Source organism: Pipra filicauda, unplaced genomic scaffold (genome assembly GCF_003945595.2).
Source record: "Pipra filicauda isolate LSUMZ 115617 unplaced genomic scaffold, ASM394559v2 scaffold39_size4671491_pilon, whole genome shotgun sequence".
In the NCBI taxonomy this organism is placed as follows: Eukaryota; Metazoa; Chordata; class Aves; order Passeriformes; family Pipridae; genus Pipra; species Pipra filicauda.
Window position 1 is genome coordinate 2,637,702 of NW_024104531.1, and position 27,572 is coordinate 2,665,273.

The window sequence follows — 27,572 nt, forward strand, 5'->3', positions numbered from 1 at the left end:
CTCCCCAAAGAAGTGGTCACAGCACCAAGCCTGATAGAGTTCAGCCGGTGTCTGGATGATAGTCTCAGGCACATGGTGTGACTTTTGGGGATGGTCCTGTGCAGGGCTAGGAGTTGCACTTGATGGTCCTTATGGGTCCCTTCCAACTTGGCATATTCTGTGATTCTGCGATAAATATTTAACCAAAGTCATTTGCTGTCACCAAAAGAAAGATGCCAGTACCCTTTCCAAGTGGCCATAATACCTCCGAAGTTACTGAGACAGTTAAACTACAAGAGAAGTTCCAGGAAAACAAGCCTTCTAGAAAAAAAACAGAATTGAGGAGAAAGCAAAGTTAAATCATCTGTATAAAGTTTCTGTAGTCAGCTACAATCTTTCTTGAAGGCTTTTTTCCATTCTGCTCACGTAGCACCATAGAAAAATGGACACATCAAGCAATTAATTTTAAAATTGTGGCACCAGTGAGTTATTTAATTTTTTAAATGTGTTCTGCAAAAGTTTTACTTGATTCACTAAGTATTCAGGTTTTCACACCATGTCATGAATGGGAGATACCAAACTATTAGGGTAGCTATTTACAATCCTTAATCCTGATCAGCTAGCTCTACTACAGTGAAAAAAGGCAGAAACTCATGTTTCAGGAGTAACACTGAAAACAGAAAAGCTGATGGACAAAGTATTCAGGAAGATATATAGGTAGACATATACAGATATATAGAAGACACAGCTTTTAGCCACTGCTTGAAGCTTCTTTCATCTTTCTTGCACGGGCCTTAAACATCACACACACAATCTATTTAGAGGGAATACCACTCGTAATGCCTAAACACACACACACAGGTTTCATCTCCCACAAAATCCTTAACAAGTTCCCTTCACATCTTTTTTGCTCGGTCCATGCCAAACATGTCTCATCACCTCTCTCTGCTCTTCATCTCCTTTTAACTGATCTGAAATTTTTAAAAAACTTCAAGTTTTCCTGACAATCCAACCTGCTTACTTTCTGCTACCCTGCTTTTCTGTTCTTGGGCACCTCAGACCTGCTTTTCCAACTTGTCTTCGAAACTCTATGTTCATGAATTATTAAAAAGCAGTGGAGGTTATCTAATGTTCATTTCTTCATCCACTGCACTTAGGAAAGTTCTCAGAAATCAGATTTAGCATCTTATTTTCATCCAGGTCAGTTAACAACATTCAAAGGTTATGCTGAAGAAATAATTGTAGTTAGACTTTGTGAAACTGAGAAATCTGAGCATTAAAGAAGGTTATGAAACTCCACCATCAAAACACCACCTTTCACTGTCTTGCTAAACACCATTACAGAGTGGATTAGGATTTAACATGGCACATTTATGACACTGTTTTAAAAGCAAAGCCAGTCCACCTCCCTTCAGAACAGACACCAAAACCTTACCTCTCTTACTAGCAAATTGAGTGGAAATAAAGTAAAACACACAGTAAGCTCACAATATGACACTGCTGTGGCTGTCAGTATTTTAATAATAATGAAACTGATTGTAGTCCCCATATCCTCTTGGTCTATCCTAACATTCATTCTACCTGAAAGGAACGACAACTAATTTTAAGAGGTCAATACTGCATGTCACCTCAGTCAGGAAGTTTCAGTGATAGTGCCTCCAAAGAACAATAACCAACCATTAGGAATTGTAGCTCCTTCCCATGCTATTTCATGCAACCCCATGGTTAAGATCAAGGCACATACACTGTTAAAAGCAGTTTGAAACACTCTGAAGAAAACCAATACATTCCTTTTCCCCTTCGAAATACCAGGAAGCCCACAACTCAAATAAATAATGCTAGCATATTCCCAGACTCATTCAAAAGATAAGTTATCAGCGACTATCCCAGCCAGGTTCCCTAACAATGGCAGTAATCCTTACATTTTTTTCAGCAGTAATTAGGTAGTGCAAGGTGATCTATTTCAGCCGTTGCACCCACTATGCAAATCTGAAATGCTCTGAGGCAAAATTAATACCAAAAAACCATGCACCGAGCCCCCTCTGCCCACACTCGTCAGTGCTTCCCCTCAAGTTCTGCTTTACAGACAACACTTTTAGGGTAAGCAGGCTCCTATTTTGTTTGTAAAGTTTATTCAAGACAACTAGTAGTAAACAAACAGAAAAAAGATTAATGACTAATAGACATCTAAAGTAACTGAATCACAAATTCATATTGCTCTCAGGACATGGACATCCCAGCATAAACACGGCCTAATACTTACCATAGCGTATGTTCAAGAAGTTCCTAGTGCAGATTCTGAGCTGCCTGACATTCCCATGTTTTGTCAAACTAAAGGTAACACTGATAGAAAATAAGGCAGGGTATAAATCGGAAGGGATGCCGACTCTTTCACACCGAGTGGGAAAGAAATAAAGAACCACGGGTCTCTTCTCAGAAGAGTCTAACTAGCATTCCTGGTATCAACTGAGCACTAACCAAGACCTGGAAAATATTATGTGCTGAGGAGAAAGAAAAAGGAAAAATGGGAAAGGGAGAAGAGTTAGGTCTCTGTGATCCAGCACTTTGCATCCTTGTCTTTTCAGCTGTGTAACTTAACAGGCATCTTGTAAGTGTGGTCCAAAAATAGAGCTGAGATAAAGCTGTGAGTTGAAAAGTGTGTGGTATGCTCTGTGTAGAGCTCTGGCATAGGCCTGGAGGCATTTAAGTTACAGACATGCAAAAGTGCACAGACATGGATGAAACAAACACATTTTGGACTGGATACGTTGCCACCAGTGTTACCTTCTCACTGGCTAAGTTCATACACATCTTCCTCACACCAGCAAGAGACTCTTCACCTACACTATTTTGCTCATTCTTGTCTTTAGTTAATACAGGCATTTATGAAGGAGTCCTTCAAATATCTCACAACCAATGGCACTTAAAATCCTGTTAAGGATAGAGAAGGTCAAGTTTGTATGCTAAGAGCAGGGGCAAAGCAGACAGTACTGCAGTTACATCAATTTCAGAAGAGCAGGAGTATCTCAAAAGCTGTAAGATAAAAGAAACAGAGTATTTTATCAGCAAATAAAGGGAGAGGAAGGAGAAGAAGGGAACTAACCCTGGCAGCAAATCTTACCACTGCCCTCAGAAGCACAGCTGCATGGTATGATCCTGCAGTGCTAGAAGAGCCCTTTCTCCCATTTTAGCCTATGTTATTTTGCAAGCACTAACAGAAGCTAAAAACACTACTTGCCTTCCAGAAAAGCTGTCCTCAGAGGATACTCCCCTGAATGAACTGCCTTTACAGGCAAGTCTAAATTGACTGGACCAGTCACACAAAATCCTCGAGGAAAGAGAAGGTCAAAACAAGGTCTGCAAATTCCTAGCTGGCATCTGGCTCCTCCTCATTATCAAGTTACTTCAGCTGAGCTACTGCTTTCAAACAACTGACCTGAAACTAGTCTCCACATTTTCTTCCTGGAAGTTCCTGAACAGATGTCTGCCTTCAGGGAGAGGGAAAAGAGAAGTGTGCTTTGCTGAGGAAGCAGAGAGGACATGGACAGAGACAGCAAAACAATAAACATTTTGCTGAAGACACTCTGCAGCCAGGGTAATTTTCTTCCCTGGAGGACTCTTCATCAATCTAAAATAAGCACAATTTTTATTTCCAAGTTGTATAGACAAATTACACCAACTCTTTCAACAACTGTAATTGGTACTTTGCTTTACGTTGTACATATCAAAATGTAATGCATGCCAAGTATCAGCTTTAGAAAAAGCAAGACCTGCAAAGTGTGTGCAGTTTTGGGCAACACAATCTGAAAGAGACACTAAGCTATTAAAGAGTGTCCAAAGGAGGGCCACAAGGATAGTGAAGAGTTCAGTTGTATGAGGAATGGCTGAGGTCACTTGGTTTGTTCAGTCTGGAGAAGAGGAGACTAAGGAGAGACCTCACTGTGGTCTTCAACATCCTCACGAGGGCAAGTACCGATCTCTTCACTCTTGTAACCAGTGACAGGGCTCGAGGAAATGGCATGAACCTGAGTCAAGGGAAGTGTAGGTTGGACATTAGGAAAATGTTTTTCACCCAGGAAGTGGTTGGGTACTGGCACAGGCTCCCCAGGGAAGTGGTCACAGCACCAAGCCTCTCTGAGTTCAATAAGCATTTGGACAACACTTTCATGTACATGGTGTGATTCTTGGGGTGCCCTGTGCAGGGCCAGGAATTGGACTCGATGATCCTAGTGGGTCCCTTCCAACTCAGTATATTCTATTCTATGAAGTTCGAGTTTGCAGCTTTCCAGTGAAAAATCATATGGGCACCACTAAATAACAGTACAAGAAGTACTACTACCTATACAGATGTTGTCCTGCACTGCAGGACTAGAACACATCTGTTAAGCTGGGCTCCCACAAGCTCCCACCAGCCTTTTGCTCTTGTAGAATCCTGGCTTATGTAACCTACAGAGTTAGTCTGAACTTCACTCAAACATTTATCACAATTAATTCTTCCATTAATTTTCTTGGTATGCATTGCCCCACGTCTGTCATTTCCTCAGTAAAAGTGTTATGAGAACATCTCGCAGACATAGAGCACTGCAAATTACTCCTGCAAAGACTGTAAGCATATTTGAGACAGCTATTCTCACATAATCAAAGTAGCAAACTCTCTGCAGGCCACTGTGAATTGCAAAATTGCAAGAAAAATCTTCTTATTTTTCCTTTACACCAGAGTTATTACTGCGGAGCACACACTCTCACTTCCTCTATGGGCACTGATCAAGGAACTGGGTCTGTCTATTCCTGCATTGCACTTAACAATGTGATTAGCTAAACCAGACTTCAGCAAAGATATCTAATCCTGATTTTAAGATATAAAAACACTAAAACCTGAGAAGCTATCACTTCTGCCACCTGCCTCTTCGCCTTTACACCAACCAATCAAGAGTTTCATAAACAGTTGCAGCTTTTACAATACACAAGCAAAGAGGTAGAATTATCATTGTAACTCCTGATTTCCAAACCCTTGAGATAAGTCGTTATACACTCAATCATGATAATTTACCAGTAGATAACCCTGAACCTTCTGAGGCACCAACTTGGTATCAGTCACTGTGTACAGCACTAGTGGTTTTACAAAAGTCATATGAACTTAGCTGAAGCTTTATAATGCAATTCTATTAACCTAAGCCCCCTGTGGAGTTTCATGTCTGTTTGTGCGTGTCTCTGCACACAAACAGAAACTCTACAACTGATAAGCCGTAACTCACCTTCAAAGCTTGAACAGTTTCAAAACTTGAAGTTTTGTAGGGGTGTGGCACTAGAACTGCTTTTGAATTATCTCCAGGGGTGAAAAAAAATCTTATTTAAAAAAAACAACAGACAGCCCATACAACATCCCCAAAGATTAAGACATAATTCCAAACACTACTTGTAGATACAAAATGAAAAAAGACTGCTGATTTGCAAAAGAAAGAGAAGAGGGGTGCTGCTACAAAGTACCAGTTTAGAGAGTTTGTACAAAACCGTCTTGCAAGTCTTATTCATAATAACTGTAGGCATACTAGATATATCAAGGCAGTTTGATTTTCGAACTGAACTTACCAGACAAAGCAACTGACACATCATGATTTTACTAGATACTTGCTTAAAGATGCACTAAGAGCCAACCAGAGAGCTTGAGTTGTTATCAAAAAGCTCAGCTCTGCACTCTTCTGACACTTTCACATACAAGACAGGTCAGGCAAGAACTAAGTCTATCAGTCATTTGAGCCACATGCTACTGCAACCATGCAACAATCTCAGCATAAACGTTTGTACACTAGAGAAGTCCGTGCAGTTCAAGCCCAAAAGCAGACACTCACATCTATTGCATCTCTTTCAAATATGCGGAGCTGCAGAAACAGCTCAAGTTTGATCTTGCGTTCTTGAAAAAGCTCCTCCATCTGAGACTGGGCCTCATCCAGCTGCTGCAGAACTGTCTCTATGTGGTTGATCGAGCTGTTATGGGGGGTCTTGTTACTAGAAATGGCAGAATCCCTACTCAAAGCAGAGAAAGGGGAGGAGGAAGAAAAAAAGAGTATTATTGAATAAAACCCCATACAATTTGGACGCTATACATGACCACAAAATATAAGCCTGTTTCAGATAAGGTTAGTGCAAGCCATATTACATGAAAGCTAAATCTGTACCTATTTGTAAATAAAAATTTGAATTATGTTTTAGTATTTGAAAGGGCATTAGGAAATTTGATTACTTTCATTTTTTGGCCTATTCATCATGTAAAGACATTCTGTTTACAGGAAAGGTAAAATTTCAAACCAGAGACAAACCCTTCCATTGTGAAAACAAGTGGCATATGATAACTATTTACTGAATCTTCCTAGTAGTAAAAGAAAATCCAAATTAGTCAATTAAAAAAAATTACTTAATCTTTTACCTGAGTATAAAACCTGCAAATTCAGATATGCTAATCTTCTGCAGAAAGGAGACGTACCAGGGCAGCTGTGGCCCAAATTTATTTATTCAGATTGCTGCTGAATGAAATGGACTGCAAACTGATGGGCTTTACTACAGTGAAGTTACTTATCAGTCTGCAAAACAAATTCAAGTGTCTCTTTATAAAAAGGTTGCTGCTCAAAACTCTAAACACTGCATGTGTTGGAGCCCTGTATGTCAGACTACAAAGACGTACAATTGCTCCTATCAAAAAGGTAGCTAATGTAAACAAAATCTCCTTCTTGTGGAGATAAGTGTTTATAAGCTGAGCTTCCTGTAAATAGAGGTTAGAGTCAGTACTGCATGAAAAATCATTGTAGTCCTAATATTTACAAGCTTTAGTATAGGTCATATCTTGTACACATTACCTCTACCCTCAAAACAGAAAAAGCCTCACAGAACATCAGATGAACATGAGAAGAGATTGAAATAAGAATCTGTTTTACCTTAGTTGCTGTATAAGATCTTCACCTTCTTTTATGACATTGACTGTAACCTGCAGAGTGGTCTGTTGCTGTTGACCAAAACGTTTAATCAGGTCTTGAACAGCCTCCACAGACTCAGCATAGACATCATCAAGCAGTTCCTTCTGTAGCTCTTCAAGCCACGTCCACAGCTAAAGGAGAGGGAAAAAGCAAGAAATGTAAGCCCAAGGATCAGGCAGTCACTATTCCAAATCAGTCTCACAGGACAAGAGAAAACAGACTGAGGTGGCAGGGAAAAAGAGGATTTGTTTTTCTTCATAGAAAAATCCCATCTTCATATTAATGAAAACAAGCCTTTGTTTCAAATAGTTTTCGTTTCTTGGAAATACCAGGAAAGCTTTATCCGTGTTGCTAAGTCACCCTTTCTTTCCCATTTTCCTTCTACAGAACGAAGCGTATCCGATTGAGCAGCGCAGAGTTCATAGCGAGAATCCCATCTGCAGCTCTGCGCGAGAGTCCCTGGGAGAAAAATGCTATGGTAACACTCCCTGAGAGAAGAGAGGAAGGAAGGAAGGAAGGAAGGAAGGGAGATGTATTGTAGCCACCATCAAATTTGCACTGCCAGGCTGACACATGCACACAGACAACATAACACTTTTCAGTGGCCTTCAAAAAAAGGAAAAAGAAAGGGCATTTTAGAAAACAAAATACAGAGACAAACCAGATGTGTGAAGTTATTGTTCTCTCATGTTGTGTTTGCCCCCTTGATTTCAATTTCACGCTATTACAACAAAAATCATCATAAGCAATTCTACCAGTTAATTCAGCACTTTTCCTCCCTGCTTCACATGTGCAAAACTGCTCCAAACTGCCCATGCGCTGCAGCTTACACAAAAATCCCTAGGTGTATACCACCCAGGTATCACTGTGGGTCACTTGAACCCCACAGTGATCTTTTCCACAATTTTATGAGGGAAGCTGTTGCATCCTAAGCTCTGTGTGAAAGTTACCATCAGACATCTATTGTAGAACTGATAAAAACGCTGCATGAAGAGAGGGAGCACGGTTGTCTCCTGCAACACTCCCATGAGCAGCACTAACAGCACAGTGGAACAGCTGCTCTCACAGGAAACATTCAAACCCAGTCCCTCCTGTCTATTTTACCATCCCATCCCAAATGCTGCAATTCCAAGAACAATGATTAGAGCTTTTATTTTTTTATCCTGATAGAATAACTCTGATCTGATTGTAAGTATTAGTTCTTTTGATGACATTCAGTTTCTGCCTTTAAAAATTTTAAAGATACATTGAACTTAATTAAAATGTTAACATTGTCAAAATACAGACACTAAGTAATCAAAACTGGCTTAATTTCAAAAGACAGAAAACCAAATGTTTTCTTTATTTCTTTGCTTAACATTTTCTACCCATTTCATGCTGCTGTTTGTATAATGTTCTGATCATAAAGGTTTCCTAACCACCAATGGAGCTTCATTAAAACAGAAAATTCAGTGAAGAATTCTAAATCTTGATTAATCAGTTCCTTTGAAGCTTTGTTTTAAAATCAAATGCTAGTTTTTTGTATCTCATAGTCTTATATGCCTCCTTAGGTGGGTTTTGAGTAAACCAAGCTATAGGTTAAATTTTCACAATTGGGAAGAACTAATGACATTTAACCAGACTCTCTTCTACAAATCTACTACCCATCCTCCCCAAACCAGAACTGCCTATTCATACACTGTTATTCTGACTACTCATATGCTTCAAAGACAATGCTTGTCACAAATCTGAATGCAACTCCACAACCGTCAACACCACAAGCTTAAGGCACAGCGGTCTTTCTTATTAAAAGGAGCACAAATCAATAGAACTTAACAAGTGGGTCAGAAGCACTCTTCAACATTCATTCCAGCATAACCAAATGCAGCATCCGATTTTTTTTTCCAAATGCATACTCTGGAATGCAACTTTAACTTGGAGACAAATGAAACTTAAGAGCAAGAAGTCTGACAATACAACCTGAAAACTTTACTCATGTTTCAATGTCTAGAGGACATGTATCTATTCCTCTTTTAGTTTATGAAGTTTATGTCTGAATCATACCAACAGGGCATTAAGTCAGAGACCTTCCAAGTGAGCTGGTATCTATCTACATACAACTAGTACACCCTGCAACTGTGGAAATACATACATTAGAGAGTAACACTTCGTTGTTTTCTGCAATGTGCTTGATGCTGGCTGGAAGACCTCTACACTTCATGCTTACTACATTGCCTATAAGAGGCCCAACTTTCACAGATGTTTATAACACGTTTAATGCCAGAGCAACTGGCACTAAAACCATTTTGAGTCTCTAGGACTATATCAAGTTTGCCCCTTGGATCCCTTAAAAGCACCCGTATTGCAGCTCAAGACAGGTCCGAGAATCATTTCAATTTTTTGCAATATGTTTTCTGCAGCTGTGTTGTGTTAGACCCACACAAGGAATAGACCTCATCTCTGCATTTTTTTATTCTTCACATACACTTCAGTCATATCTATAACTGAGTGGAAAAGATCTAGAAGGAGCAACAAAACTTAAAAATGCTGGACTGGTGATGTACTGTGCGTGTGAATAATTCCCTTAAAGCTCACTCTGGATGCAAGAGACCAACCTAACACAGAACAAGCAGACTTCTCCCTCTGCATAGCCAGTTCAGGGCAACACCACCTGCCTTTAGCAGAAAGACATAGGTGCCAGTACAACGAAGTGTGATGCTGACTGACTTAGCGCCTGGCCAGCACTCCATGACTATAAACATAGTATCTTGCCCCCGGGGTACCAAAGGCCTCAAAAATGTATTTCATTTCCCTAGCTCATTAGCTGAATTGTCCACTGTTTGGGAAGAAAAAACATTTCACGAATGTGCAGAAAGAGAAGGAGAGTAATTAGTATGCATTACTTGTCTAGCTTTGATTCATACGCTGTTGAAAGTGGAACAATTTAAGCCATTTATGAAGTGACTGAACAGCTCTGTGACACTTCCATAGCAAAAGTTACTCTGAGAGATTACCAAATAAGCTTTTTACACTTTTCCCCCAAGCAAGTTTCTGACAAACAGCTTCCCCTCAAAATAATCTTGGTGTTTATACACAAAAGTTATAATAAAGCCACCATAGATGAAAAAAAAAAAAGTCAGATTATTAAAGCTGGATACAAATTCATACAAACTGAGAGGAGCTTAATTCTTAATGGGTGGCAATAGCCAGCTGGCTTCTCTACAGCTTTCAAACCAGAACGAGCCCTGGATAGACTGGAAATTACGTAAATTACCTTGTTTTCAGATACAAAATTAAGGATGAAGACTGTAAAACGTTGCACAGCAAAGCCACAAGAAAGCAAACAGTTTACAGCAGAGTGTGAACGGAGACTACAGCTTACCCATACATGTTCAGCAGTGCAGAACTGCAGATTTTACAGTGCAATGACTTTTTGAGGTAACCTATTATCCATAAAAGAGAGCTTGGCAACAAAAACCCACTGGGAAAAAACCCACAAACTTCTCATCATTAAGAAACTATTAACTTTCTCTTGGTGTGAACTCTGAGCAACTTCCAGTCATGTCTTTTTCTATTCTTTCTAAGAGATGCAGCATGAAGATCCCTAAACAAACCATCCAGTCCTGCGACCTCAGTAAGAACTTTATCCAGTGGCAAGACAGCTGTATACATAACTCAATCCAGTCACAGGAGGCTTCTGATCTTTTCATCTGCTCTTTGCATCTTATCTTATTTGGAGAGGGAAATAAAATTCTGAATCCCTGACAGGCAAATGTTTCACCCAGCAGATTTTTTTTTCTTGATCTAAATATAGCACAGACTAAGAAACATCTGCTTGAATGAGCCTGCATCCTGTACTACCTCTTTCCTAAGTTCTTGGGAGCATGCCATTAGTCACTGAGATGGTATTATTTTAATTGTCTGCAACATCCTGGAAGTTGCAGTGTTTCCATCATGGGCCTCTATCCATTTAAGTCCCATCTCAGCCATCTCCTGAAAGACTGCAGTTAAATAAGACCCTTCTGTATTTTGCTGAATGTAATCAGAGAACAATTATTTTTGAGTTAATACTTTCCCCAGGAGCACAAAGATATTTTATAAGAGTAAAATATCCATCTTTCACCATTAATTTTTTCATTTTTATAATAATGGCTTTTGGATATGAAGTCTGCCTTTTCAGCAGGCCAGGCAAAGAAAGGCACGCAGTTTCTGCATGTAAAAACTGCAAATTCCTCTTTCTGCCTCTGTCCCCCAGCACAGTGTATTACCAGCATGTGTATTACCACAGGCACAGTTACTGAAGGAGCTATTATTTGTACAGGGTCAAATGTCGATAGTATTCCCCAACAAGTATATCTAGATGCAGAAAGGGGTTAATGTGTATCTCTGCCTCTAAGCTTTGGCTTTCAGGACATGCAGCAGACAGAAAATGCATCTTTTTAAAAACAAAACCCGTAAGATGTTAAACCCCCTGGAGTTTGTCTTCCAGGGTCTTTCAGTGATATTCAGGATGTTAAATGCCTGTATTTTTTTAACTAGATAGAATTATCTTTAAAAGCTTCAAATATCCCTATCTATTCTACGGTTATAAAGGAATTAATTTCCTATTCAGCATAAATTCATCCTTTAAGCGAAACCAAGTTGCTCACATCTTCCTAAAATTACACCAACTACTACTATCCTGTTAACATTTCTCCCATTTCTTACCCGAACAAGACAAAAATGTCTATACCTTAGCTTAATACAGTATAAAGGCCTACTTCTGCCTCACTTTTACCAAGCACTTAGTGCTATTTCAACAGCACTTGGACCTAAATTTCATCCCTTTTTCCATGCAAAGTAGCTACCGGTATTGAAAAGCTCAAGAGAGAAAAAAAGCTGTGCTAGGGAACTGGATTCCAGTCCTACTGAAGCAGTAAGCCACAACACACTTGAGTGTGCAGCCACTGAATGTGTTTCTCATATCAAATTTAAAAAGTGTCCTCAGCTCTCAGACTCAAGATGATCAGCAAAAGACTGGTCAGAGACTGCACTTTGTATCTTTTGCCAGACCTGTCACACTGAGCATTGCTGTGCTATAACGACACAATTAAAATATTAGAGAAGCACAAGCCTGAGAGACAGAGCCTTTACACTTAGATGTGGGCAATCCAGAAGATGCTCTGTTGCCTGGAAAGGGCACACAGAGGAGAGGGCAGCCTTATTATGACATGCAAATTTAACCTGTAGACCACCGGCACAGAAGGATCAAATACCCAGGAGTGACAGACAACCACAAGAGCAGGTCTGTCATCTCAGGATTCACCCCAGGATGAAAGGAATGCACCACTGTGTGATGGACACCCTTCCATACTGGATAATGCAAAGGAGAGCATATTTCTGGCAGTGAGACAAAGCAAGACCATTATCAACATTATCAACAAGCTTTTTTGAACCAAATAGACATGCCTCGTAGCTAGATCTGAATGTACAGCCAGCACTGTGGCCAGAGCAAGGCCTCCTCTGTCTTCCCCATGCACTGGCACCCTCAAAATGCTGCCACCTTTTTTCAAAAGCTTGCACAGGCTACTGTTCATTATTTTGGTAATGAAGGCTTTTTATTTGAAAACTTAGCCAATTCCACTTCCCTTCCCTTTATTTCAACCTTGGTCTATTCTAGAGCAAAATCTAGCTTAAACAAGACAAAAAAAGAAGAGACACATCTACTAACACCATTAAGCATACTGTGTATACATAAAAAGTGCTCTGAGCTATTTTATCATCAACTTGCCAGAATACACACAAAAGGTTATATGCAAAAAAATAACAGGCTTTTAAGAGATCATTCTCTTCCACTTACAGTCAGCCTGGTCTGTATTCCCACACTTGACTCCAGTTAGGAAAATATCTGTTGCTCTACTTTGGCACTACAACAAACACCTGGCTTGGACAGGATTTCAGTCTTCCCACTCATAGCTGCTGAGAGAGACATTTTGGAGAGAGTGTGTGTGTGCACATCAGTATTTTTGTGTGCGGAAGAGTTTGAACTCAGATCAAAACGCTGTTCATCTCTACTTTGTTACACATTTCACAGCAAACACTATTGAGACTCCTGCTGCTGTGTTTTGCACACAACCATTTCTGATAACTGTTTATTTAAGAAATGTTATCTTTTATCTGTGCAACTTTCTTCTCCCCATGTACCTTGCCATATTATTAAATGTCAAAAGGCACAGAAGTCATAAGGGTTTCGCTGTCTTGCAATGGTCAGTTTCAGGTGTTAAGTTGTATTTTATTCATCCTCAGGCTGGGAATCTGTCAGGACACAGTACTTTCAATGCAAAGATCCTGACAGGGATATTTATGATCCCAAACACTTTTAAAGCTTGCCAGTGCACAGCTTAACTTCAGTACATCACGTACTGAGAAGTTTGGCTTATAGATCGAAATGTCTTACTAAAAATCAATATTCACAACCTTACAACTTTAAAACTAATAATAACGTAAAAGCATCACAATCTATATATAGCAAGCAACTGATTTTCTCAGATCACCACTAACCAAAACGAGTGATACCATTACACAACACTGTATTTCTGTTTTCCCTGAATACATCTTTTTTTTCCCCACCGAGAAACGCTGTCTACTGAGGTTAATCTATGAGGAGTCTGAGAACTTTTATGTTGTTTTTTCATGTTTGTAAACCACAGAGACCTCTACCAGCTTGTAACTACCTCACTAAAAAACTTCTGGAAATGTTCAAGACTGACAGTATTTTCCATGTGCGTCATAACAGGCTGCTGCACACATACCACACAGCCGCTTTGTGCACAGGTATAGCAAAAGTCTGTTAATTCCAGGATGAGCGTTTCGTGGCAAAGGCATTGCTTCTGAAAGCAGAAACTGTGCTGATTTACTAAGCACAAGCAGAAAAAGAGTACTGTGCAGACATTGAAGGGCTGATGCTTCCCAGGGAAGCTGGGAAAAGTTGTAGGCAAATTCTGTGTCAGGTATAAAGGTTATGTAAATCTACAGGGAAGAAGTTGTATTGGAATGCTCTCATCCAGATGAGAAGCATTCATTCAACATGAAGTACTTCTGGGGAAAAAAATAAAACACACTAAAACATCCTACTTAAAAAAAATCAAGGGATTCGATGGATATCAGAGCCAGGTTTCAAACTCTCAAAACAGCCAATAACTCAGACAAACAGCTTTTCTCAGCTCTGTGGCTCCCTCCAAACTGTCACAGGGTTTTAACTCCTCATGTCTATTTTTTTACCAGGAAAACACAAAAAAGATACAAGAGACAAAATTCACCCTGAATACTTGAAGGGCAAAATGCATTGGTGGTGTTTTGATTTCTTCGGGGGTTTTTTGTGTTTTGAGGGTTGATTGGTTGGTGGGTTGGGTTTTTTGGTGTTGGACTTTTTTGTATGCTTTTTTTTTTTTTTTTTACTTAACAACTGAAGCACCTCTTTCTAGTTCAACAGCTAATGTATTATCCTGTAATGTACTACTTGAACTCCTCTCTTCGCTAGCTAAGTGTGCACGTTAACTTCTTCACAATACAGCAGAAAGGTTACGTTGCTTACAGGTATGCACTAATTCATTCAGTGATTTCCCACATCCTGCCGGAGAAACACAATTCTCCTGCCAATAAAGCGTGGATGACTTTCAGGTTTAGGGCATTTTTATCTTCCATCTGCTTTGTGATGCCTTCTCAGTGCTCCACACGCATGTTTGATAACAAACAACATGCTCTTGAAAACAGATCAGAACACAGAAAGCACAAGACAGCTTTGAGCTTGCTATTTCTTTGCACCTGAACCAAAGGACTAGTCTACTAAATATGAACCATGCATCTCACTCTCTCATTTTTATTTTTTAAGTAGAATGCAAATAAATAAAAACACAGCCTTCCTTACATAAATAAGTACTTTTAAAAATTCTCCTTATTAATTATAAAGGTCGTCCACATGACAAAAACAAAAAAATCAACATGTGCACATCAGCCACTACAGCACCTTTTCCCCAAAGTCCAGGCTGCAAAAAGGCTACCATAGTAACAGCTGTGTGTGCTTACAGACTCAAAATAATATCCATTTTCCCAAAGTAATAAATCAAAATACAGATTTTTTTTTTTTCCTTTTCAATAAAACATTATTATCTAGGGGAGCAGTGGCAACATGCCAGCACATCTGGATCAGCCTCCCGGAATTACTCAACGGTGACTCACAGATTAGTCTGCTTTTCAGTTTTTTGGATTTTTGAAAGCAAATCCTTTTACAGTCTCCATCTTTCATCACTACAACCAACTGTATTCCATTTAAAAACCATTCCAGCTGTTGCTCTAAGAAGAACAGGTAATGAAGAAATATATAGAAAAAATGAACATGTTTCAGCATCTGACTGGTCCTGTGCTTCATAACAGGTAATGGACCAGTGCCATGTGCTTGAGAAAGTGAAATGAAAAAGCTGCCCCCTAAGGATAGTTTATGAAACAGCATTTATATTTTGTTTGAACAAGCAGAGGCCTGGGAGAGTATTGGCAAGGAAGCATCTAAGAGAAAACTGATGGGGGAGCTATGTACTCATGTCTAGAGCTAAAAAGTAATTTAATCCTGACCTCCTTCAAAGACCAACTGCCTTGTGCTTTTGTTTCAAGTGCAAAGCAGATGTTTCACACACAAAGCACTCCCATTCCTATGCTCCACAAGGTTTTGCTGAAGAAGCTACTTAGAATACTATACCACTGAACAGACCATTTCTCAATGTACGGTGAAGGGAAGGAACACATACCAGGACATGATGTGATCCAGAAGCTTTTTGTATTTTCACCAAGTTTGAACACTGAGATTTAACATGAGCTCCAAAGAGAAACCAAGTGACCTAAAGTTGTCAAAATTTGCCACTATGGTAACTAAAATGCCTTACTGAAGACCTTATTTTTGTTGTAGCCTGTTCCACCCTCTCCCATGAGCTTATAAATTCATATGATCTGTGTTCTGAATTGGAGCAAAAAAATGAACTTGCTGAAAATTGTTTGGCTGAATTTTCTTTTTCCTGGTTTATCAGTTCAAGCTTTGAAGAAGACTAAAAATTGCAAATATGAGGCAAACCATTGTCATTATCAGATAAGCTCTTTAGTTTGCAAAGAACTGTCAATATACAAGATAAAAATGCAATGAGCAAAAGAGAGAAAGAACCAAAATCTTTCTGGGCAGCAGGGTTGCCTTAAGTAGCCTTGTGCTTCTGCCATACATTTCAGTCTCCTGAACCGTGTCAGTCTAACCATGGTAACTCAGACAACTGGAGAGATGGCTGGATATAAAAAAACCACAAGTGCACAGTATCTCCCCCAGCAATGCTGTGTTTTAGCTGTACCAGTTCCCTGATCTGACCCTCCCCCCTTTCCCGTGACAGAACAAGCATGTGTACTTGCACAACAAAGCAGGCAGAAACTGCTTCTGAAAGCAAAAAATAAAAATAAAAATTTAAATAAATAAATAAATAAATCCTTTAACAGAACAACCACCCTACCCCAGCCCACTATCCACAGTGAATTACAAACTCAGTAAGTTTGTAAAAGTGAAATTCATCATACAGTAGGGGTTTTCATTATGTCCTATGGCAAGGTTCCAACAATGAAAGCAACATTAGATAATACCAGTTTTAAGGCTTGAAGTTTTACCTCTTTAACATGAGTGTGAAAGGACACAGACATGTCCAGCAGGATCTTGCGTTGCTCCACACGCCTAACAAAATCCTGTATCCGGTCTTCGAGCTGATGGGCAGCTTGATAAATTTCCTCCGGGTCACACTCCCCAGTCTGAGCGAGCTGTTCTGCTGCTTCTAGGAGCTTATCTGCATTGGTATATGTGTTCTGTAGAGAAATAAATTAGTTTCACAGGTTTAAATGAAAAAAAAAGTAATTATATTTTAAAGCTGCTCCGCTAATGAAAACAAAATGACAAAAAGGCCCTTGGAATGTATTTTTCTTTCTTCTTTTCTTAAAGAAAGTAGAATATAATCTTACTAAAGATTTTGTTAGATTTCTATATACTTTTTCATTTAACTGTGAATAAATTAATTTCTTAGCTCCTTATTTATGTCTATTCAAATGTCTTCCTGATCCAGAACTTGGAATTAGTATTTTATATTCACATCTAGAATAAAGATCGGCCTAAATATCTAACTACTTGCAAACTGGCCTGCTTCAATACTGGAGAAATCACTACAGTCAGGGACAGTAGTCTTTTCAAATATGTATTACTAGAGTTGAAGAAGTTCTAACTGCTGGTAGAGATGCTTTACATCCAGTCCACACATCCAGCAGGAAGGTGGAAAGTGACCAGGCACAGAAGGTGAACATTTCGCTCCATCCTTACAGAAGTGAGGTGTCCAAAATTCATGTGTCAAGTGGACCATTTGTGAAACAGCAGCAGCACAGGAAGATTCAGAAGTCAGCTATGGCTGAGTGCCTGAATGGAATACTGTCCCAATACATCACAGGATTAACAAATGCAGATCAACAGTCCTGCAAGAGACTTGGGTCTAAGCAGAAAAAGAACAGAAGTCTGGTATCTTGTGTGCTTAGAGTGCTATAGTCCAGAGAAGAGACAGATGTCTAACAACTCTTAAAACTTAGAATTTGCAGTCTGCCTCTATAACTTTCTCATTAATTCAAAACAGGACTGAGTCCACGCATTCGTTATCATTTGGTTGCTCTTTTTGAGCCTAACCTTGGGTTTTCATATTTTAGAATGGTTCTCAAAATACTCATCAAGAAAGCTTAGAAGGATGTTAACCTCTGGAGAAAATAGACTGAAGCCAAGTCTAGACTAAAGAAGTTTTGCTTATGTCACCACATCAGGTCTTCTGATAGGTTTGCACCACAGACTAAAAAAAGAAAGCATTCTTGACAATATAAACTACAGTTTTTTCTTTTCAATTCTGTCCTTCCATGTTTTCCCAACGTCAATTACACCAGGTAAAAACACTGCTGGCCAAGACAAATTAAGCCTATGCAAATGTACTTTTCTTTGTCATAAATATAGTATCACACCTCTAATTAACATTATAATATCCACAAAAGTTAAATCCAAGTCCGGCCCTAAAACTGTACTGAAGGGCAGGAAATAAGACCTCTGCCCCAGGATATCAAGTAAATTACCAGACAAGCCCAGGACAGATTACATGACTCAGTGCAGCTTTCATATATTTGCGGGGGAGTTCCCCCTTCATTTATTATGATCTATTTATGTAAGGAATTAAATCCATGCTGTTTCTTGAATTTGACTATGTACCTCTTAGCCCTTCCTTAACTTTCAGCTTTTTAACTGCATGGAGGGGTAGAGAACTCCTCCCTGGTTTCCCTCAGCAAGGCTGCAGAGACAAATGTAAGTATACCTCATTCAGTGGGGAGCACATTACTCAACACTCCAGACCACTGTTTCAGGCCATGCTGGCCCAGAACACACTCTGATCTGTGCTTTGGTATTTTGACTTCCATGGTTGCAGCTCACATGTGTTCAAGGGGCAAGGCCGAAGAGCCTTAAAGGCACTCCTCAAACAAAAACTTCATCAATCCAGAGCACCACACCCAGTTGCAGATGGCTGAAACAGAAGTTTCCCATTTTAATGAAAACTTTATCTCACATGTGAAGCATTGTTTACAAATTCCAGAAGTATCTTCCGCATTACACAGGCCCAGGCACATCTGACTTCTCTTTCTGTAAACGGGATGGTGAACTGTCTGTATTCAGAAAAGATCACAACCTGGATGCTTCTTCAAAAGGGGTTGTGATTCTCAAATCTAGTAGCAGACACATGCCTTAACACACAAATTTCACTTCCAAGTAGAGCTGAAATATAACATAAATATTAACTGCCTATTGGAATAGACATCACAGCAAATAGGCGTTCGGTACTAACTACTGCCTTTCACAGTTTTCTGCTTACTTCTAAACAATGCTCAGAGGAAACAAAGGAGCAATGTGAAGATTTTGAAAATGCTGGTCTGATGAGACAGCCACCAGTTAGAAAGCAGAAAGTTAGGCAGAAAGAGCAGGAGTTCTCCCATGATGCTGTTTATGCCAGTTTCCTAAACTGGCAAAGACTTCACCGTGAAAAACTTTCCTCAGAATATCTCCACTAGCATATCCTCCCCAAATCCCAGGGGAAAGGAAGCAGCCCTGTAAGAGCTTCAAGATGACCTGTAGTCCATCCCTCTGTGCCCCAAGATCTGCGTCTTTAATAGGCATTCTTCTCCAAAAGGTTGAAAAATTCTCTGTATGGAATTTACCACCCTTCTGCAACAACATATTCCATCATTTTTCCAGTCTTCCTGTTGAGAAATCTTTTCTACATATTCTTCACAAAAAACAAACACCATATGTTTAGAAAGCATATGAAGTGGCACATCATAGAAAACCCAAAGGCTAAATTTTAGTGCAGAAATAAGTACAACTGACCATAAATACAGCAACAGAAGTGAGTGGAGGTATGGACTGAACTTGACACAAACTGGAGTTTATTGCACTACAGAAAGAGAAAAGAGACACAAATGGATGGAGGGAGATCAACAGAGGTATACAAATCATTAAAGGTAGAGAAAATTAAGATAGATTAGTCATTAACTACAATGGATGCTATCACATTTAAACATCAGACAACACACTTAAAATGAAAAAGCAAAATACTTTTCATCTAAGGAGCAATTAAATTGCGTAACTCATTGCCACAGGATCTGGCGCACATTCCAAGACCGTAAATGGGTTCAAAAAGTAGCTAGCCTAATTAAGGAAAGAAAAGTCCATCAGTGACTATTAAACACTGGTTCTGATGTATCCTTCAGTTCCAACATCAAACAGGCCCAGATAACTGGGAAGGTAATTTTTTAAGCGTACAGGTCCCTTTTCTTTATGCATCTGGTGATAGGCACAAGATACTGTAAGACATGGACCTTTAATTTGATGTACTGCAACCTTTATGAGTAAAATTCAGAACCAGTTTAAATACATAACTTTTTTTTAATAACCTTAAAGGAGAGAGCAACTGGTGGTGGTGTTTAAAAGGGGTATTCAAACACGAACTTGGAAGAATCTTTCTTGTGCATCTCTTGCACCAAGAAGACTTGAGGTCTTTACTCAGATGCAGTCTGCACATGGAGAAAAGAACTTACCTGTGGAAAAAGATCCCATTAATTAATTCTTGTCATATATCTTTTGTGTTTTTTGAGCATAGATTACTGTTAAAAGCAGACGTAGATTATAGTCGAAACACAAAAAGCTGACTTAGAATTTCACGTGGAAACGCATGGGGAAGTAGAACCACAATACTGACTTGTATCCAGTGTTTTTAAGTTGAAAATACATGCCCAAAAGTGAATCAATTATGTACAAATTTGGAGTCTTGACACTTTGACTAAATGGTCTCATGGACACAAAGATGATCATGGGGAGAGGGGAAAAAAAGAAAAAAGTGGGTAATTGAACTGGACAGGCTTTACATGAAGAGAGCAACACAATTTTACAAGGGTGGGTCCAAGTCCAAGTATGTATCATTAGCTGAGTTTTATCTATATATTTTCTGAAGTGCTAACAAAAAGTGTTGAAGAGAAAAAACAAACTGTCATTTCACATGAATTTTAAAGTGAATAATTTGTGAGACCACAGCCTATTGACTATGCAACTTCTTTTCTATTCAACATACAGCTGAATAATATCTCTTTGAATGCTGTTGAGGAAATGGCACCTCATTCACATTAAAAAAAGAATGAAGGAGGAACCAGAAAGGAGGAAAAAAGAAATAATAATTTTTGCTCCCCTCAAAATCAGGAGTTAACCTTTGATCAGGAACATTTCAACATTACTGCTGGCTCCCTGCATTTCCTACAACATTGTCATGCCACCAACACTTCACTTGACACTACTTTCTCTCAACTTCTAACTAGAACTGACTGAAATTCTCTGATTATGCCTAGGGTCCTATTAAAAAATGAAACAAAACAAAATCACAACAACAACAAAAACCAAAATCCAAAACGCAACAAAGACATGGACCAAACAGAAATGTAGGTAGAGAGTCAGTCAGCTGAAAGTTATTGACACTTTAACAAAGGACTGCAGATTGCTGTTTTATACTTGAACATAATCTTCCTTGTAACAGCAACAACAGGAATGCCTTTTGGGGCCTGCTTATGTCCAATTTTAGAGTACATAAGAGGAATAACTCAGAGGGTGTGCCTTTCTTGGCAGTAACTCGCTGCACATTCAAGAGTTAGAGATGAAAAAAGTACTTATTAGATCATTTTGTCCATCCTTCTGTCAGTGGAAGATAGTCCCCTGTAGTATATTTAAGTTCTTTGACCAATCTAAGTTTTCTATCTCCAAAAATAGACTTTCCATCCAATCCCCTAAAGAGATAATTTTAAACTCTAGTAACATTCAGTTTTATGAAGTTTTTGCTAAGAATTTGCTTTACAATTTTCTACTTTAAAAGTATAATGCAAATTAACAAGACACTTTTTTTAACATCCCACTAACAGTTCTACACACTTCATCCCCTTTGGTTACTCAAACATTTTTTTCTTCTTTGCTCAAATAACACAGTATTAAGTATGAGATCATTCAGGTTTTCTGAAGTATCTTATGGAAATAGATTCTTCCTTGTCTGACCCAGAAAAGTAAGTATTTCCACATGGAAAATATTACGGCTCTTACTAAAAATGAAGTATTAGACATGCATTTGGAAAATCTAGCATATATATAATCAAAAATAACAACACCTATTATTTTTGAAAATGTTATAGGAAATCAGTATTGAGGAAGCTTTCTGATGCTATTTCAAAGTCCTCGGTCACTGGAGGACCGTATTTAAAACAAAATTTTATCAAGAGCCTCATCTTCCACTAAACAGGTAAACTGTAAACACACTTGTGATGCATCCACCATAGTATATGTGACTGCTGAGCTCCTACATGTCACTTCAGAATTTTCTAATAGCATTGTCTTCTGTTCTGACCGAAGGGCCACTATGTCAACCCTACATTAAGGACACTTTTCTTGATTAATCTTAGAGATTCTTACTCTTACCAATCATTACGACTGGACAGATAGTGAATGTTACTAATGGGGAGGATTCTGGCCTTCAGCTTCCTTTGCAGGGTTTTATTCAGCTCACATGCCCTTTTAGAGGATGACACCCACACCAACTTCTTGTTAATGTCCCTGTATCCCTTTGAATCTCTATGTCTTTTGACTCTTTTTTTTTCCACAGAAAAGCGTTTTGAAGTTCTATCGGTTCCACTTAACTTCCCATGGAGTCCTTCTATGGAAAAAGCATTGGTATCAGTGGTTCAGAACAGGAGCACATATACAAACTGGACTGTATTTAAAGAATAAACTTCAAGCCAGATCAGCCAGTTTGCTGGCTCACCTGGTTTCCTTAGGAATCTCCCCTCTTCCTCCACATGAGATTGTGGTGAGAGGATTTGAGAGCTCTCCAAGCTTAAAGTCAGAAAGCAGGACTTTTAATTGATCTCCAGCCTCTCTTATTAGGTTGCACAAAAGTTTAAATCCTAGAATCCTATAGAACTAAGTTACTTTTAAGGAAGAGCTTTCATTCTTCTGTGAATCAATATTTGAAAGCATACTTTTGAAAATAATAGTAATGATAAATAATAGCAAAGCAGCCCTGTTGTGCCCCAAGACTCCCACTCTGTGGGACTGTGGAAGTTTGTCTTTTTCTTATCAAAGCTGGAGCACAAAAGAGAAATGAAACAAAAACTTGCAACAGAAACAAAATAGTCTGTTCCTGCAACTGAATGTTTTGTAGTGAAGTTCCTCGTGCCCAGCCCTTCAGTGCAAAAGCAGGAATTTTTCGTTTATTTCCATGGCAAGTGTACAGTCCTTCATGTGATTGCTTTTACCTGTGCAACCTCTTCAAAGTCTTCATGGCGTTTCTGCAAAGCTCTGGCCCGATGCAGCGACTTTCCCACTCCAGTATGCTTGCTAAGAAAAGCTTCTCCATGGTTTTCAATCCAATCCAACACCTGTGGTACAGAAGAGAGACACACAGAAACTCTGAGTGGACGTACTGAGTGTTACAACAAAAAGACAACTATTCAAGAAACTAAGAAGCTGTAAGGGGACTGCTTATAAGGAACTTACTGTTGGATTAAAACACAGTGTTGCCATTGAAGGACATTGACTACATCTCTTAACTTTTCTCAAAGCAGAAACTAAGCTCAAACTAGCAAAATAGTATGATTCAAGATTATAAGTTTATTTTGAAGGACAAGCTCAATTCTCTACATTCATCAATTTGACAGTAATCTGATCTGAGTGGTGGGACCCCTCATGAGGGTCTCTCTAATCTGTTTATGCCTTTAGCTGACATTTTTCTGCAATGTAAGACTAACAGAGTTTGCACACTACTGGTGAATAACACAGTAAAATTTTATTTTAGATGAGAGCTCGCTTCTCCTTCCACAGTCAAGAAGAAAGAATTAGTAGTACAATTTTTAACTAACACAAGAAAATTGAGTAGAAATCACTGTGAGATAATGACGATGTCTGTATTCAGAGCATATGGAGGAATTTGCCCCAATTCTGAAGTATCCTCTCAAAACATCACATATAATTGTTTATTGCAAATTTTATACCTGAAAAACTGATGAACGGAAGACATTTTAAAGGCATTAATGTTTCTACCACAAGGATTGGGCTGGTGGTTTTATAAATAGTAAAAACTGTACACGTAATTAGTTCCTGCCAGTTAACAAAAGTTATTCCTGCACATAAACCAAATTTCTGATGAGTGAATGAACAAAAACATCTGATCCCTCTCCAAACTAATACATCCTAGCCATATCTTAATTCATTAGTTAGAATGCATATGGTATTTAACTTTTTGGAAGATACTCAGAGGTCCAAGAATGATGTTCAAAATTAAAGACAACTGCATATAAGCAGTTTTCTTAAGTCAGCTAACCATTTTTATACAGTATTTACGCAGTGGTGTGGAACATTCGTGCTAGGTGTTCTTTTTTTTTTTAAAACATGAATAGTTCAGTTTGTTTTGAATATACCTTTCAAAAGCCTGTATCTTCCCTCTTCTTATCTACTAGTGTCCTTTACTCTGATTCCTGAAGTTGGGTGAAGTTTTTCCCCCCTTTTCTTGTACTGAAAGCATTTAATACTTAGTGTAACTAAAGAGAAAGACTTTTTTTTTCCTTTTTGCTTCCAAACAGGTTTGAGAATCACTTCTGCAACATCACTCATGACTACATTCAACACACATGTAATCCCACACACTATTTCTATAAAAAAACATTCATGCTTTCTTTAGCAGAAAAATGAAAACATGATTTTCTTATTTATCTTGACTGTTCGAATCCTTTTTGGTTTGCAAACTCTCTCCTACTGGACATCAAAACAATAAACAATCCCCTAATACCACAAAATAAGCAACTTCAAAGCACCAACACTTCATTAAATCTACATACTTAACTTATGCAATATTTGTTTTCCTAGCAAGTATTGCCAAAAGAATTTTATTGTGTTTTAGGTCATTGCTAGTTTTCATTTGCTTCTTTCAAGGGAAGGTATTGATCAGAGAGAGTGAGGAGCCAAATATGGCCTCAGTTACCTGTGAAGTTTATATTACCAATACTTCTGACTAGTTTCATGAGACTACTCTGCTTTTCTCGTTATAAAAAGAGCTAAAAAGAGATATGTTCGGATGAAAGAATTAGACTGGACTCTGGAGACTACTAACAGTTATAAGCTAACAAATGAAATCAACAGCAAAATCAGTCCCAGAAAGCATGGGATGAAAAGCAGAAAACAGCCCAGGGAGAATGATTTTTGCTCCAAATAATGCTCAGTAACTTCTCAAGGGAAGAAATTGTCATAGAAATCCAGTACACAGACCATGACATAAACCACTCATGTAGAGAAACATCGCTGGTTTTCAGTGAAACCAGGATGAATATAAGTCTTATTAATGCTCAGCCTTCTTACCTTGATTCTTAACAAAACTGAGGAAGCACTCTTTATTTGGGAATTTTACCATATAAAGGCAGAGTCACAGGATGCTCTTGCTCAGCAGTGAGAGCTTTGCGTGCCACTTCAACCAAAGCGTGATACAATTAGTTGGTACTGATATTAGCCATTTAGCAACCTTAACTTATGCATTTTCTTCCTCTTCCTGGGAGAAATACGCATTACAGAAACCATCATACTGACCCACTAAGGACTCTTCTACTAAACTAAAAGCAAATCGAATTCAGTCTGGTACTAAGCAATACATAGGAGTTTAAGAGGCTCAACACTTTTCAGTGAAAGGGTGAATAATATCATCCTCCACTTCAGCAAGTTGTTTTAATTATGCAATTAAGCTCCAACTGCAGTCTCAGCAGAACCATCCTTATGTCCAGTACAGGATCTAGAAAAACGCATATTTTTCTAGCATCAAACTGAATATAAAAGAAACTACTATGGAAACTATAACTTCATTTTGACAGAATCATTGCTCATGCCTGTAAAATAAGTGTTTTATGTATGTTGCTTGTAGAAATAAATCCGATCTTTTGCAGATCCAGCATGCTTATTTTCACCAGTCTTTCCCACATTATTATCCAGCCCTTACCCCCCGCCCCTTTACGTACTTTGCACACACTCATTTTTCTGGTCTCCACCACTTGCTGCTGACATAACATTCAGAAGGGGAAAATGGAAACCTTCGTATTTCTAATCTTCAGATAGTCAGAATGTGGAAATACTCTCTCCCCAAAAGAACCATTTTACACTGGAACCACCTTCAAAAGCCATGTGGGAATCACACGGTGAAATCATGTTGATGCTGAGCAAGTGGCAAGCATTCATGGCCCACCCTTCATTAGTCAAGGCTGAAACTAGTGACTGTAACAGCAAAAGCCTATCTCTGAGGCAGGCAGATCAAGGAAGGAGAAACAGCACATTTATCCAGAATGGAGAGAGAAGGCACACAAGGTCAGTAAGAACCAATAAATGTATGTTTTGGGAGAAAACCAACCAAACAAAAAGAAAACAAACAAAAATCCCAACAAACCTCCTACCAGTATGTTTTACTTATTTCTGGCTTGCAAGCCATCAGGAGTGTTTTTCAAGCACCAAAACTCTGATCATACGAGTGTCAGCAGTATCACTCTACCAGAAACATTATCTTTACATTCAATTTTGACCTTTCACGGCCTACAAGTACAGAACTCCATGTTGCTGTTCCAAGTCTACTTTACTGCTTCATATCAGCATCAGAGCCAGCTCCTTTACTTAGGTAAAAGGCTGGCTCTATTATCCACTTGGTAAGCTTGTTAACTCTTAAGTATGAAATTATACTTTTACTAGCATGCTTTATATTAGAAGGCTACATTAAACAACTGAGTGCAACAGCCAGTGGCCAGAATTTTCAAAAAAATGTAAATTAACATCCTCTTTTTTGGTGTTAATATACAAACTAACCAGAAACTACATCTCCAGGCATGTTTCTGCTACCTAGGGTCAAATTCAGAATTCCATTCAGCTTAAGATGGTCATAGGTTTTCACATTTCAAATTTGCTGTAACTCACATCGTATCTACTATTTTTTATTATTTCATATGCTACTTTCCTTACTACTTATTTCAAGACATTAGCGGATGGTGTATACAGATAGCACTACAATGCTTTTGTTGATTTGGAAAGCTCCACTAGAAACAGTTTCACCGTATACAAGAACATGCAAGATAGAAGAAAAAAAACTCAATGAGTTTTCTAAGGTGGAAGTAACACAATGTGAAGTACCAGCTCAACACGGCAAATTCCCTTTTCCAACTCAGCTCTGTCACTCACTTCACACTTCCATAAACTGATTTATTTCATTAATCCAGCAGAAAACAATGCCAGCAGAGGGAGGAGGGGGAAATCAGACTCACGCTAAAGGACAGTTATAGATTCGCTTACAACGCACTTGGTTGCTTGCCACTATGTGCAATTTAACTATACACAGTGGAAGAGAGCCCCCTTAGTTTGACATGAAAAAAATCCCCACCACATATAACTTTTATTGACAATAATTTTAAAAGGTTTTTACGTTAGTTTCTAAATCAATATTAATTGAATTTTTTAAAGTTTGAACAAAGACCAGGAAGCCTGAGAGAATGTGCAAACAAAAACTAAAGTATTTTAGAAAACTGCTTTGGAGCTCCACATAAACCATTCCAGAATTGTCTCAGATATAAATTTAACTAACACCTCAAACCAGAGTAATTTCATGTACTGAATGGTGTCAATGATTATTCGATTGAAAAGCTAACATTTCTCAGACAAATTAAGATAGTCTGATAAGGTTGTTTTGGTTTTGTTTTACCAGAAAAAAAGCATTCTTATTATTCAAGATCGCTTTTTTCCCCTGATGAATTTTGAAAGCTGAGAGAGCTACAATCTGTCAAATCAAGGCTATTCCATAGAAATACCCTTATTTGCTTGCCTGTTATCTTTAAGACATCTGCTGTGGCTATTGGATTAATTTATCTGGTACAGATGTTGAATTGCCATCGTCTTACAGACTGACCTGCACTGAAATCCAAGTATGAAAAGCTGTATTATGAAAGGGAACATTAAGCAAAATTGACATCGTGATT

The 27,572-nt window shown here is 38.6% G+C and overlaps 1 protein-coding gene across 3 annotated transcripts in view; it reads right to left on the reverse strand.

The window, feature by feature from the left end:
- Positions 1-27,572, reverse strand: part of TRIO (trio Rho guanine nucleotide exchange factor) — a 248,627-nt gene that overhangs the window by 117,935 nt on the left and 103,120 nt on the right. For all 3 annotated transcript variants that reach the window (XM_027738974.2, XM_039385174.1, XM_027738975.2), the window contains exons 10-13: positions 22,839-22,961; positions 16,599-16,790; positions 6,909-7,078; positions 5,829-6,003 (exon numbers count right to left, since the gene is read on the reverse strand). In XM_027738974.2, the coding sequence (XP_027594775.1) occupies positions 5,829-6,003; positions 6,909-7,078; positions 16,599-16,790; positions 22,839-22,961 (660 nt within the window). The remainder of the gene's footprint in view (positions 1-5,828; positions 6,004-6,908; positions 7,079-16,598; positions 16,791-22,838; positions 22,962-27,572) is intronic.